General features: G+C 33.7%; 1 protein-coding gene across 1 annotated transcript; it reads right to left on the bottom strand.

The window, feature by feature from the left end:
• On the bottom strand, positions 1 to 15,200 carry LOC143049883 (MAM domain-containing glycosylphosphatidylinositol anchor protein 1-like). Its single transcript, XM_076223643.1, has 6 exons — positions 14,607 to 15,200; positions 10,169 to 10,269; positions 3,598 to 3,724; positions 1,762 to 1,934; positions 1,375 to 1,456; positions 1 to 162 (listed from the first exon to the last, which is right to left on the bottom strand). The coding sequence occupies exons 1-6, from the start codon at positions 15,073 to 15,075 to the stop codon at positions 140 to 142; spliced, it is 975 nt and encodes a 324-aa protein (XP_076079758.1). The 5' UTR covers positions 15,076 to 15,200; the 3' UTR covers positions 1 to 139.
• Between the last annotated feature and the right edge of the window lie 583 nt (positions 15,201 to 15,783).

Below are 15,783 nucleotides of genomic sequence, written 5' to 3'. Positions count from 1 at the left end.
AGTATGATAAGCATATTTTAAAGAAAACACATATTTTGTTTTAAGCAGGAAAATTAAAGTTAGTGTTTCCAAGCCAATTGTTCATGTTCTGCATCAAGTAAGATCTTTCTGATTTCCACAAATACTGTCATCGTCAGTGTTAAGGTGGGATTGTCTGTGTTCCTAAAAAAAAGTCAATCGTATTAATGCAGTAGTGTAAAGATATGTCGCTTGCTGTCAACTAAACACTGTTATTCTAGTATTTTTTTGGAATCCAAAAGGGAACATAAATTAGATATGAATAAATACATTTAAAGTCATGTTAGAAAAAAATGATGATGAACGATTGAAGTAAATTAAGAAAACAAATTACAACTGCTTTTGTATAGGCCAATGGAAGTAGGTTCTTTATGGTGAAGACTTGAACACTTTGATAGGCCACTATCCTAATTGCCACACGTTAAGATAGTCGATAAGATAAATTCTGTGCACAGTGTGCAAGTAATATAATACGATACAAGTAGGGTCAGTAAATCCAATATGGGTTCGCCCCAATCCCATATGGAATTATCAGACCCTATATATATCTCATATTACGTACACTGTGTTTCTAATATTACATGAATAGTAGGATTTTGGGTCGACAATAAGCTTCATTGGCTAACCAAAGTCTAAAAACTAATGGGTTGACCTGACTTTGCCATTGAATTTAATTTAAAAGCTATTTCAGCTCAGCAATGATTTTGATTAAATCCATAACTTATTTCAAAAGAAGTCTTAGTCATAGTACAGTTAAGTGTGAGTTCGTGGTTTAGTGGTTAAGACCGTTAGCTACAGTGCTGAAGGTCCCGATTTCAATTCTCACTAGGGATGCTATAAATATCAGTACATCAGAAGGGTAATTTTCACCCTCTCACACACATCTCTGGTACCCAGACCGGAGATTTAACTAGAATGGGTACTTAAGGGGCCTCTGTTGGTCAACGTTGTCCCCTACTTTGACCTTGAGATCAATTTTCTGATATCTCTCTGGTTTTCTGTTTCCACCGAGTGTCCCAGTGGTTCTCTCCGAGTACTTTGGCTTCCTCCACCATAATAACAGACTTCCCGGTGTCCTAGCACTCCCTTTGTGTTGGGTGGGGATTGAGTGTAATTGTAAAAATAATTGTCGTAAAAATATACGTTAGTGACACATCTCCAATAATCCCGATAGGGAGTGTACATGGATTCCACTGTGCCCTCGCAGCTTTTGAGGGTTTCTTCGGATATCGGAGGCAATTACCAGTACATACATACATTACACCAGAAAAATCAACAATGTCATGTCTTTAGACCTGCCTTACTTTCAACAAGGTCATTTCTTTCGACCTTCCTTACTTTCAACCTTTGACTTACCACATTCGTCTGCAAACAACATAATGTTGTCCAATGCAATGTCTCCATAAGAACTGTGTCCATCAATAGCATTAAACATAATCTGAAATTATACAAATGTGGTAAATACTAAAGGCTAAGTCTAAATATGTACATGGTACATAAAAAGTAAGGAAAAGACCCATCAGAACTCCAAGGAAAATTCAAAAGGAAAGACCTTTATCAAATGTCAAAATCAAAATCTCAAAAAACATCAAACGAATCGATGGAAAACAACTGTCATATATACAACGACAAACCGATCTACATAAAATATGATATATAACGACAAGAAGTTTAATAGTTTTACATATATCCAACATAATATATAATATCCAATTTACAATTAAAATTTGTAAAGCAACCCACCTGTACATTACATGCAGACTGAATGTACAGCTTCTTATGATACCATTTGTTGCCCTGATTGCCTGACCTTGTGAAGATGGTTTGTTTGATTCCCGAAGAAATAACTATCACCTCCAATGTCCCTATGGTGCTCCCGTACATGTGGTAATAAAAGGACAAACACATCTTGACACCTGTGACAGAGCAAATGTACAATTAGTTTTATTTAGGCACATCCTTTTTCATGCCTATCTAAAACTAAATAAACTTTGACATTATATAAAATGAAATATAAAGCTAATACACATAAAACTCACGAATGATACAGCATTCATTATGAAGTAAGTCATAGAGACGCATGCCAGCACGATTTGGGTGACCGTCTGCGAATATCCGTTTCACAGATGACAGCGGATATGATCCTTATGTCGTAACTACAATACCGACCCCTTTTCAAGATTTGACCTACAGAACTAAACTTCTTACCGGGTTTGTATTAAAAGAGCAACGACGAGTGCCATATGTGGAACAGGACCTGTTTACCCTTCCGGAGCCCCTGAGATCACCTCAGTTTTTGACGGGGTTCGTATTTAGTTTTCATTGCTGTGTTTTGCATACTATTGTTTGTCGGTCTTTTTTAGCCATGGCGTTGTCAGTTTATTTTCGATTTATGAGTTTGTATGTCCCTCTGGTATCTTGCGCCCCTCTTTTTCGTGCTCATGGCTATGAACCCTGTACTTCCATTTTTTTCATTCAGATGTTCATGCTTAATAGGAAAATAGAGTGCCAAAGAGCCCACTCAAAAATGAATGTTCAAAAACTCAAAATCTGACGAATTCACCTCAAAGTCTGTTATGTGTGACTTGTTTGCTACTGCTCCTTAAAATGAAACACAAAGCTGATGAAGTTTTTCAGATTAATGAGGTCGTCTTTTTTACTTCTCTGTTCAACCAATCCCCAATTAATATTTCATTACTAAATATAAAGAAGATACAGACTTGGCATGGAACGTCTTATTTGCCGGAGCATTATGTAAGTGCAGCATACCAACAATTGCATCACTAAATGGAAGGACGTATAGCGTGATAATGTCATATAACTTTTTAGAATTTAAATTTCCGTCAAAGGCCACATATTTGGTCGTCGGTTAGACAGGATTTAGTCACACATATTAGTCTTCCTACATCAAAACAGTATTTTTTCCGTCGAAGTGCAAGATTTATCAATGTACAATATACGTAACCAATATGCCAATCGCAATTGTAATATCGTCCTGTCTTTTGACAAATTCCATATCTATGTATATACAATGTCTCCAATTCAGACTCCTGGCACGAATTCCAGTGATGCTAAATGTCGCTAAATAATCCTTCGACTAAGATGTCGACGAGTATTCAGGAATGCTAAAGGCAGCAATTGCAGTGTTTTCACTGCTGTTTTTAAGGTGACATTATCCCAAAATCTGTCTTAGAGTTGATACTATTGTTCTTCCATGCATTGAGTCGGATTTGTATTCTTTATAGATTCAAATGTGTTTTCCAGCAAATCTACATCTTGGAGCAATGCATGTCTGCGGAGCTCTGATTGCAACATTCCTTTGTCCCTATCTTTGTTTGAATTGTCTAAGCGAGGCTTATTATTATTTCAATAGGCAAATTCCTCAAAATATTGTGTTTTTACTGATGTTACCTTGAAAAATTGCTTTTAGCTATGGTTAGTAATTTCAGTAAAATCTTTAAGTATCATTCAAACAGTATACACATCTAGTTCTTGTTCCCAAATATAAAACACTGAATAAACCTGCGCATTGTATGAACTTCTTTATTTTTTTTACTATTTTATTTTTACCCAACTCACCTTGTTGGAGAATGTTTGATACAAGAAGAGCATTTTCTAAGTAATCCATACTGCCAGATTCAATATACGTGTAGTAAGTACCAGTCATTGCTCTGCTTGGACCTGTATTACTTGAACCTGTTTCGCCCTATAAAACAAACACAACCTGATATACAAAAAGATAGAATTATAAAAATATCAAATCAGTTTTGATTAGAAAAATGATTACCGAATTTGAGGTTTCACCTGGTAAATAAAACGGATGACACATGCGTAACCGAATCTACTTACCCTTTCAGAGCACCTGAGATTATAACCGGTTTTTGTTTGGGTTCGTGTTGTTCAGTCTATAGTTATGTATGTTGTGTTTTATATACTATTGTCTTTTTTGCCTTGAAAAGTGAACTGTAAAATCAGGTTTAAAACCGCATTGCAGCATATAGTTGTCACATTAATGAATAAGTGTACTACTTCATAGTTAACCACCTTTATCAAAACCATAGCCCGTAGAAGGTACTGGATAAATGAATGAGAATAGAAATAGGGAATATGTCAAAGATAAAATATGATTTCACATTTTATGTAACACCATCCGTGTAATGAGAATCAAACACGTTGTTTGGCATTTAATCTAAAAGTGTAACATCACAATGAACTTGTGTATGAACTTGTTAAATATTGAATATAAAGTCATCATAGATACCAGGATTACAATTTTATATTAACACTAGACGCGCGTTTCGTCTTCAAAAGACTCATTAGTGAAGCTCGAATAAAAACAATGTTAAAAGGCCAAATAAGCACGAAGTTGAAGAGCATTGAGGACCGAAAATTTCCAAAAGTTTTGCCAAATACAGCTAAGGTAATCTATTCCTGAAGTAGAAAAGCCTTATTATTTCAAAAATTCAAAATTTTCAAAACAGTTAATTAATAAATATGAACATATCAATGATAACTCAAGTCAACACAGAAGTGCTGACTACTGGGCTGATGATATTATAGGGGAAATAAATCTCCACCAGCAGTGGCATCAACCCAGTGGTTATAAATAAACTCGTCATAGATACCAGGATTAAAATGTTATATTAACACCAGACGCGCGTTTCATCTTCAAAAGACTCATCAGTGACGCTCGAATCAAAAAATGATAAAAGGCCAAATAAGTACGAAGAAATTACATCTTTAACTAAATACGCAGGGACGAACGGATGATTGAACACAACAGCAGACGTATATAAAGAAAACATAATGTCCACTAACTCTCGTAGGCGGTTTATAAAAAAATAAAATAAGTAGATGACTGTCGAAGTCTTAGTTGAAAAGTTAATGAAATAATTCGTCTTAAGATGAAGGGCGAAAGATACCAGAGGGACATTCAAACTCATAGATCGAAAATAACCGACAACGTCATGGCTAAAGAGAAAAAAAGAAAAAGACGGACAAACAATAGTACACGAGACACAATATAGAAAATTAAAGACTGAGCAACACGAACCCGGCCACACACTGGACAAGTTCTCCGGCAGGGTAAGCAGATTTTGCTGTACATGTGGCCTCCGACGTGTTGCTCCTGTTATTACAAGCAAGGCCAAAAGTCTAATTTGGTGGTCACGTTCATGGAAAGGGAACGGGAACGGGGTTGTGGTAGCACTTCACAGTTAGGTGTGTAGTTTCGCATTTTGGCCGCTGTGAATTTTTTCAAATATGAGAGCTAGTGTACAATAAAATTCATTTTTGGATAGCTGAGTATTAAAATAGCCTTCGTATTGGGTTTATATGAACATTAAGATTATGTTATGTATGTAATATAAGCTTTTTTCTGTATGACAGTCCGTATTTGTATGTCCATACCATATATTGGTCCGGCAATTATTGTAATGTTTTTTTTTCAACTTTTTATCGCACGAACTTTGTGAATAGATTTTACAAAAAATCCCATTTTTTATTTGATCATTAGGAAGATGTATGTCAACAATTTCTAAAAAGGTATCACTCAAAGGCATTGGAATTCTAGTTTGATCCAAATGTTGGGGGATATGTGACATGTTCACCCCCCTTTTTGCAATATGATTAATAAATTCAGAATGTTGTCATGGATACACATAAAAGGAATTATTTTTCACCCTTTTAACTTTTGAAAATCAAATCTATAGAAGATACAGATTACATACATATGGGCATGTACAACACAAACAGTTAGGTTACTGTATTAGAAATCCAGGCATAGGAGATGATAAATCATTTTGTGGCTCATTTTTAATTTTATTTTCTAACTGTGGAGTGCTACCTGTAGTAACAATATAAGGAACATATCAGATATCATCTGTGAAACGGATATTCCGCAACGGTCAGCGAACTCGTGATTGCGTCCGTAAAAGGGATGATTTCAGCTTCACCATTTGAAATTCTTTGCAGTAACCCTTAATTTCAAGTAAATGAATAAAGTTGACAATTAGACAGCTGAAATCATCTTTTTTGTCGTAAAGTTTTGCTTTCTACCGACCCTCATTGTCGATTTGTAGATGTAAGTCAAGATACGAGGCAGACTTTTCTGTATCTGTTGTATCCTTTATCTCTAGTTCGATGGGATAGATGCATTCAACATCGTCCCATAACTTTAAATTATTTGGTGAGTTACCAACATCTGTATAGCGGAAAGTAAAGTCAAAGGATATTGGTGACTTCTTTTCTCTACCTAAGAAGTTCTTCAACCTAGAAATCATCGTTATAATGTCAGTTTCATAAAAAAATATTGTTTGAATCAGAGTAATTTTTTACAAAGTAGGATTTCTCTATCCTTAAGATTAGATACTTGTATCTACGTTAGCAATTCTTTTTGTTAAGGAACAAAGCAATACCAACTCTTTCAATATATCTTGAAAGTTTTGAATAGTTAAACCAGGCTATTTATTTACCGTGGATTCTTTTTCTAGAACCAATGCTTCCTAAATCCGTCGTTGAAAGGGACTCAACAAATTATATGTTCCTAATTTCATTAGGTTTGAATTGGCCAATTTACTGATTTATGTTCACTAATAGAATTCTTTTGTTTTAATTTGTGAGTTATTATGGATATTTTGTTTAATAAAAGCGAGTTTTATCGTTATATTATCGGATAATTGTTGGCTATTACACATGTTTGAAAGGAAAATAATTACATTCTATTTGTTAATTTTTGATTTATAAATTGATACAGTATGATTTCATCTTTTTTACTACATAATTTAACAAATGTTTATTCGAAAATGCCTAAGCTAGAAAATGGTGATGTATCTAGAAGTAGACTTCTTGTTTGAAATTTCGGAAACATGCTTAATATATATACTAGTACTATATATATGTTCTTTGACGTGTTGTTGTTTCCGGCTTTGACACATTCTTTATATCCATTCTCAATTTTATTAGAAATAAGATCGAATATGTCTTATTTTGTAAATGCAGATAATATTCAGATGCCTGATAATATGAACATCTTTAAGGGAAGACGTGTTGTGTTATATTTGTATTGTTTTAACCATTCAATTGTGATACTTAATTTATTGTAATGCATCGTTTGACACGATTGCATGGTTATTTAAACTCACTTACAATACCTTCTAATTAAGAATAGGCTTTGATTTTGAAAAGAGAGCAACACAATAGTTTAAGTTATAGATACAATGGATAAGCGTTGATTCATGAAAAATAAAGCATTCGTCCTCCATGCTCATGATTTCCTTTTCAAGAATCAACGCTTATCCATTGTATCTATATCACGGAATACTTGTAAAGTGTAGAAAAGTCAAATGTTTTAATATTATTGCAATAAATAGGAGTCTTAGATTGTATGTTGTCTAAAAGATCTTTCGAACTTTTAAGTATCCATATCTGATTGACGCTACCTCTATAATAGGCAGTGTCACGATAACTGTGAAGCTCGGCTTTGATTGCTGATAAGATTGATGTTAATAGTTTAGAAAGAGCACTTGAAAAACCCAGCAATATTCCGTTGGTTGTAAGGACACTTATGTAGTTAAGGTAAACAATACAGTGATGAAAGATTCAGTTTTTCATCTTTTGCTGAAATTCAAAAGGAACATAGAACAGACCTATGATTATCCAGGATTTACTCTTTAGTAAGTGTCGTGAGGGTATATGTTGAGTTTCCAAGTGAATTGTCATACCTGATTCATTTATCAAGCAGTTTATGTAATGTAATTTACACACAACAATGATTTTGTTTTGGGTTTTATCTGCAGGGACAACAAGACATTTGTCATGGAGATTATACAAGTGTTTTGCAACATTTGGGTCTTTACAGATTGACGTAGCACGGGTATTGATTTTTAATTCTTAATTCTCATTTGTATCAACGACCTCACAGCCTTAATCTATTCGGAATGAGTATCTACTTCATAGTTCTCGAGTTTAACTCATTGCCTGGCATAAGCTTCGACTGAATTCGTCAGTATTCCTAAGTTGTGTTTCCAATTGATGGATTAAGGGTCACTATATCTCAGACATTTGAAAAACACATTTCGCAGGGAAATGTTATAGACAATGCTGAATTTACCGGTAATAACGTAGCCATCTGGAGTATTAATGAATGGGGAACTAGCACAGATACAATCACGAGTTTTAAACTTGAAGTTGTCGATATTGAGATCATGCAAAACGTATTTGTAATTAAATCTTTTAGTTGCAATTGGTTTTGTATATATGTTCCAGACCATACGAGTATTTGGACCGTACGCGTACGGTCCGGACGTATACGTATACTCGTACGGTCCGACCATACGCGTACGGTCTGACCGTATGAGTATACACGTACGGTCCAGCTGACCATACATGTTTTGGGATCATATGGATTAAATGTTAACAAACATTTATCAAAATATTTATTTTTAGTTATGCACATTGTTATTATTACAATTAGGTGGATAAAGTAAATATATGTAAAATTTTATATCCGTGAATCCTATTTTGTTACTCTGGCCCAAGATGACATTTGCTTCCACAAGGAACGTCATCTATTTTTAACATTAACATGTTTTGTTCATGCATGTTCCTATGCATATGCATTTTTTGTAAAGTTCCTAAATATTCTAAAACAATTGTAATCCCACATTATGTTTACTTCCGATAACTTCAATTTCAATAAACATACTGGGCTGTAATTAATGAATTACTGACATGCTAAGTAAAAGAGATAAACAGATTAAATGAGCCTGATTTTTTACAAATAGTTAAAATATTAAGTTTTTATTTCAATAACTATTCAACTTATTATATTAATTTGAGATATAAGTTATGTTGATCTGTTATATACATTTGTATCTAATAAACTTGACCAATTTTTTAAAATATAGTCAGACCGTACGCGTACGGTCCGACCGTATGCGTATATTGAAAAAGTACGCATACGGTCCAGACCGTACGCGTACGGTCCAAATACTCATACGGTCTGGAACATAGATATAAGAAATGATTGCTACAGACTGATCTTTAAAGTAGGAAGGTATTTTCGATTGAACTAACTTATGATGAAGGGTATTGCATAAGCTGAAGGAATCAAGACCTTTGATGACAAAGGAAAGTTTAAGAAAGGGTCTTTTCTCTTTTACAATGCGAACTAGATTGAAAAGTCTGTGACTTGCAATATCTGGAATGATAGCTGTGAGTTTGTATTGGTTTGAATGAGGGTTTGTAAAAGTGGTTTTTAAACATTCATTGAACAGAGAATGAAATTTTGAAAGGAGGAATGAAAAAAAATTAAAACTTCGTTCGAATGTGACGAATGCCTAACGGCTTTTGTATAAATGGCTGCAAGTCATCAATAGAGATATCATGGACAGTTGGTGATGGATAATGGCGATGACCATGAATGTGACTACATCGAGTATTTAGGGTTGAAAATTTCATCACATTCATTGAGCTACAGGAAGGACAAGATAAAATACCTATACCACCAATTTGTGTCATTGCAACCATATGGTGTCGCAGTTCCCAATTGTCGAATCCAGTACTACTCTTTTTGTCTACGGGGAAGCGTTGCAAGATTAGGATTGTTGGTTTGAACGAATAACAGTGAATTTCAGCTATTTTAAGTATAAGACAGATCTACAACCAGATAATTTTCTATCAATTTTTCAAATATCTGTAGATAAACCAGAATAAGCAGGAAGATGCGTTAATAAGCAAATAACTTATTAGATAAAGGAACATTACAAAAATACCTAACTCAAGGGAAAATTAAAATTGAAAAGTCCTTTATCAAATGGCAAAATCAAAAGATCAAACACATCAATCGAGTTAAAAACACATGTTATATTCCTGACTTGGTACAGACATTTTATGCTGTAGAAAATGGTGGTTTTGACCAGGTTTTGTAGCTATCTATCTTAACCTCTAACTTGTATGACAAGTCACCACAAAACATTTACAAAACAAAAAAAGAAACCCCCCCCATACTCAAACAGATCTAGAATTTGTCATTTACTGATTATTGATTTTGTTATTACTCGTATGTTGGAGCAGAGTAAAGCTTTTTCATTTGTCTAGCTTACATTCCAACACAATTAACATGTTTCCATTTGATCTGTACAGCTCTTACCGAATGTCGTATCCAGTTCTTTTTGTCCAGTCCAGTTTCATCATTATGGAATACACAGTTTTCTTCCACTTCTGTTTCAAATGTACAAACACTGACCACTTCTATAGTACACAAAAATAATTGTTGAATTTGTGACATTGCTTTCCAGTATATAATGATAAAGTTGGAGTATTTCACTAAATTGTTTTCTTGATCAGACACGGGTCTTTATGACATTTAATCCACAAATCAAACAAAGATGCTAGCCGTCAATATTTTGATTGACGAGATCATCTTATAAAAAGATATCTTGCTTGGAAAGATTATCATATCAGTAAATGACTTTATTGACGAGATTATCTTGTAAGAAGTAAGAAAGATGAATGTAATTTTGTTAGTATTCTGACATTGTTAAATAGAACATATTATCTAATGAGTCATTTTGTTCTCTTTCAAAAGACGCATTTTCTTGCATTGTTGATTATAGAGGTAAACTATATGTTTTCCGTAAAAAATCGTTTACAAACTATATTGCAATATTAAGATTCTATTATTATTATGTTGTAGCCTTGAGAACCTCTTCCCAAAAGTCGATTTTTATATTTCACTGTTTGTATGTCAGACATTAAAGCTAGTCTTTTACCCATCAGGATGTTTCTCGACAACACATAATCGCAGGGCTTGTACATCGATGCGATTCTATCCCAGAAACGCAACAAAAAAGTAAAATCATAAAAATACTGAACTCCGAGGAAAATTCAATCGGAAAGTCCCTAATCAAATGGCAAAATCAAATGAAAAAATCAAATGACAAAAAACATCAAAAATGAACGGACAGCAACTGTCATAGTCCTGACTTGGTACAGGCTTTTTCAAATGTAGAAAATGGTGGATTGAACCTGGTTTTATAGCGCTAAACCACTCACTTGTAAGACAGTCGCATCAAATTCCCTTATTTTTTACAACGATGTGTGAACAGAGCAGAAATGATAAATAAAATAGTCAACATATGGGTACAGCAGTCATCATTGTATCACACTTTTAAAAGAAACAATTTTACAAAACGCACAAAAACATCTATCAAACATTGCTTCGCGTGTCTGACGTCCCGTTCGAAAAACCGTCGATAATCTATAAATATTACTTTCTGAACTTTTGCGCAATGGTTACGCCTATTTTAAACATTTATTTTTTTTATGCTGGTTTTTGTTTTGTTTAGTTTTTTTAGTTATCTCGTGTTTGAGATAAAACCTAAAATAATATTTTGTGCAACAATGTCATCAAACTTGTGAGGTTGACAATTCCCATGCGTACTACCTTTGATTCATTAAGCAATTATATTTCTATGATCGAAGAATTCCCCATAGAATAATACTCTTAAGGGCATCCGATACAGTTTTTCGATATAATGTCATTTTTATAGTTTTGAAATATGTTGTAGGCCTTGGCGAGTTATAAAATAAAACACAAAATAAAACATAGGTCACCGTGCTCGTTTTCGAGAAAATTGAAGCTAAAAATTGGGGATTTGTGCAATTTTGTAAAAAAGGTAGGCAATGTTATAAAATTTTTGGAGCATATATTCTTCGTCGTAAATTATTGAAATCGAGTTCAATTTGAAGCTGTGATAAGTGACAATAAGTAAAAAAAATAATCCCTACACGAATGACTATACAATTATTCAAGCCTTGCTTGTCCTTGCGGACCAGATGCTCAAAGTGGTATTTTTTTAATCCAAAAAATATGGAAATAAAGTGTTCCTGAAAGAGGGACGAAAGATACCAAAGGGACAGTCAAACTCATAAATAAGTAAGTTCATGCAATTGTAGTTTTGCTACTGGTCGGATGATGTCCTCGGGGACAATATGTCCACCAGCAGAGACATCGACCCAGTGGTAATAAAAGAGGGACGAAAGATACCAAAGGGACAGTCAAACTCATAAATCTTCGTAAGTTCATGCAATTGTAGTTTTGCTACTGGGCGGATGATGTCCTCGGGAACAAAATGTCCACCAGCAGAGACATCAACCCAGTGGTAATAAAAGAGGGACGAAATATACCAAAGGGACAGTCAAACTCATAAATCTTCGTAAGTTCATGCAATTGTAGTTTTGCTACTGAAAATGTCATTTTTATCATTTTTCTGCATAAACTGCATTTTGTCATGCTTTTTCCAAATCTCAAATAAAAAATATATGTCACCGTGCTGGATTCTATGATAACCGCGAATTATCCTAAAAATTGCGTCCCCCCTTTGTAACCTCAACGTTAGCGCTAAAGTGCACGACGTCGCTGGCAGACCTTTTCGACGTTATCCATATGTTATCGCTGCAAATTACCGGCGACATTTTTCAGATGTATAAATAATGCTTGTAAAGAGCTACCGATAAATAGGTAATATTGTTTTCGGAAAAAAAATCATGTAAATCATAAATACATCTCTTTGTTTGTGGTCTAAGTGAGAAATATCTCAAGAAAAGTGATTACGGACTGTTGATAATTTTTACGGCTTTTAAAATTAAAGACTCGGCAATTTAGAACTTGACATACAGGTACTGTACACACTCGTGTATTAACATATGTATTAATTTATACCATATGTTGACCTCTAGATGTTTGTTTTTTTTTTGCTTCGTTTTGGTTGGTGGGCTGCTGTTTCATTACAATACTCCTTTAAATTTCTCTATTCACGTTTTAATCACTTTTTAGAATTTCACATTAATTCATAAAATTAAATTTTTATTCGGGTCAATGATAACAATTGAATAAAATTGGGAGGCTCCTAAACAGTTTTAAAATTCACAGTTTTTATAGCGGACTATGCGGTATGGGCTTTTCTCATTAGTGAAGAACGAACGGTGACCTATAGTTGTTAATGTTTGTGTCATGTTTGTCTCTTGTGGAGAGTTACATCTCATTTGCGATTATACCACATCTTCTTTCTTGTTGTTGTCAGAAAAGAAAGCAAAAACTTATAAAGGAGAATCTTCAATATGCTAAAGGATGCTTTTGTCCAGACAGAGAAACTATACCATAATTATTTCAATTTTTGATTTGGCAAAAACGGTTGAATTAATAGCGAGAGGACTGGAGATATTACCTATGCGTAATTTTATTGGAAATTATAACTATATATTTCACCACAGCGAGACGCATTGCGGGGTACATAAAAATCGCACGGTCATTCCTCTGTCTGTCCTTTCGGTCCTTATGGTTAATTATATTTTTCAATTGTATTCTTGTCAAAGGAGTAGGTTCAGTTAGACCCCTTTTTGGCCCCAAATATAGCAGTTTTAGAAAATTGTGAAAATGTAATCTTTAAGCTATATTTTGGAAAGTAAAATGCTTCTGCTACATAAATATGAGCTGTTTTTGACAATACAATGCACAAATATCGCGTTCTAGCATCATTAAGTCATGCTATCTTACTGAAATCTTCAAAATGTTAGCATTTTGGTTAATTTTTAGACGGTTTTCGTCTATAATGAAAGTGGCCGCATTCGTGTTCATTCATAATATTGAAATGTAAGTTGTATTTGATGATAATACAAAACATATATAATGGTTGAGGATGAACACGGATGCGGCCACTTTCATTTTTGACAAAAACCATCTGAAAATTGACGTTTTTTTGGCATATTTGATAGATTTTTCATATTTAAGCTTGAATCAGAGCGTTTTTAATGACTAAATCATTCAAAATCTTTCACATAAAGTAATCGAATCACGTTCGAAAATGAATGAATATCAACTATCCTTTAAAAGATACAGCGAGGACTGTGAAAAAAGCACCCCTGCTTTGGTTACTCAAAAAGTTCACCAAAAAGAATACAGATCGTTTGACCATCATGAAAAAAACAACCATGACATTAGGATAATATGCTGTACCGTGTTTACGACGGACAGACGGAAGCCGGACATTTGTATACCATAATACGTCCCGTCAAAATTTTTGCATGAAATATTTGCCACTGGACTTTAAGCAACCAACAATTAATCAATTTATAGGACATAGTATTGGTATTAAGCTGGCATTTAAGGTAGCGCCTTACTTATATCAAAAATGATAATTAACATGCATTATATTAGTTACACCAAAAGGGTCAGTCATCTTGAGATTGTAACTATACGATTTTTGTTGAAGATCTCAGAGAAACAGTAATGTGTTTTATTTCTTATGGTTTTATTAGACTGTTATCCTGTCAGAATCAAATGCACTAATATTAATGGTGTAGAAGTTAGATGCGGGAGAAACAGAAATTGGAGCATCGCAAAATCCACATTACGTTTCTAATTACGGTAAATTACACGCATTACGTCCCGTAAAATAGTGACGTTTTGCGGGAATTTAAACGCTTGACGTCGCGCCAAGAGTTAACTCCCTTGAAATTGTATCGGATGCCCTTAATAAGACAGATTATGAATATTCACTCACTATATCTAAAGTAACTATACCTACCAGTTTTATTAATGCATCTTTTAAGAGTTTCCTCATACCTTTCCCGTTCTAGACTCAATAACTTATTTTCTAACACATCAACATTAAAGCTCAGTTCCTGAACCGTCTTGTTGAAAGAATGACCAGTGTGATCTAACTCAAAATTTGTTTCATTCAGCTCCTTTTGATGCTCTCCAGAAATATTATGTAACACTTCTATTTCGCATGATAATTGTCTTTTCAAGTTTTCTACTTCATTTGTCAAATACTGTTTATCTTTTTCTAACGATTCAATTGTATTTTCGTTATCTATTACTCTTTTCAGTAGATCATGATAGTTTCCTTTCATAACGTTAACTTCCAGTTTTATATCTGCGATTTCCGTCTCTTGTATGTCCATATCCAACGAATTTTGTGTACAGGAACCAAACATATTACTGTTGATGAAGAACACAAAAAAAGAAAATATCATTGCCACCCTCATTTTCATATCATTAACGTCGAAATGTAAATTAGTATTCTAAAATTGAAATACAATTGTCAGTGAGCGTTTGGTGAAGGAAAGAAGAGGTTTGTTTGTATAAGACGTAAAACTAAAATGTTGCACAAAACACGTAGAATAAGTTGTTTATGGTCTAAGGAAGATCTTACAGGAAGAGTTTTTCATTGCATGAAACTTCATCTCCCTCTTATGACAAACTCTTAATAAATCTGAAATTACATACCAATTATAAAATGTCATTTCCTCGGTGGAAGTGTGTCTTTGGATCACTTTAACTAACAACAAATAAAACAGTAAAGTATTGCAACGTTTCTTTAATTTCATTTAAACTGTTTTAACACCAAACGATTATGTTTTAACTTCCTTGTTAATGCTATTTTAAAGCAAACCTTGGTTAAAAACTGAAATTTGAGTTTTGTAGATTTGATGAATTCTAACTGGTGTCAGGTGATATTTACAGTAAATAATTAATACATGTATTTAATATACATTCAAAAGGTAATTGAAAAGAATAAAAAAAAGATTAAATACAAAATCAAAGTACAGACGATAAGACTGACTTCTATTATTGCTTATTATTGCGAAGGTGAGATAATTGAGTGAAAAAGCAATCAAGAACCATAGTCGAAGAAAAAAACAAACCAAAATCAATGGTCACAAGAAAAATGACGAGAAGTCAACAAAAGTCCATTCTAT

The sequence above is a fragment of the Mytilus galloprovincialis genome, chromosome 10, assembly GCF_965363235.1.
Source record: "Mytilus galloprovincialis chromosome 10, xbMytGall1.hap1.1, whole genome shotgun sequence".
NCBI lineage: Eukaryota > Metazoa > Mollusca > Bivalvia > Mytilida > Mytilidae > Mytilus > Mytilus galloprovincialis.
The sequence above is the reverse complement of the archived record's forward strand: the minus strand, read 5'-3'. Positions and strand labels throughout refer to the sequence as shown.

What these genes read in the sequence shown, in the direction of transcription:
- LOC143049883 (XM_076223643.1), bottom strand. Translation starts at nt 15,075, where the DNA reads ATGAAAATGAGGGTGGCAATGATATTTTCTTTTTTTGTGTTCTTCATC. An exon ending in AGAACTGGATACGACATTCG is followed by an intron (nt 3,725 to 10,168) that starts GTAAGAGCTGTA and finishes TTTGTTTTATAG; the next exon opens with GGCGAAACAGGTTCAAGTAA. An exon ending in GTTGTTTGCAGACGAATGTG is followed by an intron (nt 163 to 1,374) that starts GTAAGTCAAAGG and finishes ACTTTTTTTTAG; the next exon opens with GAACACAGACAATCCCACCT.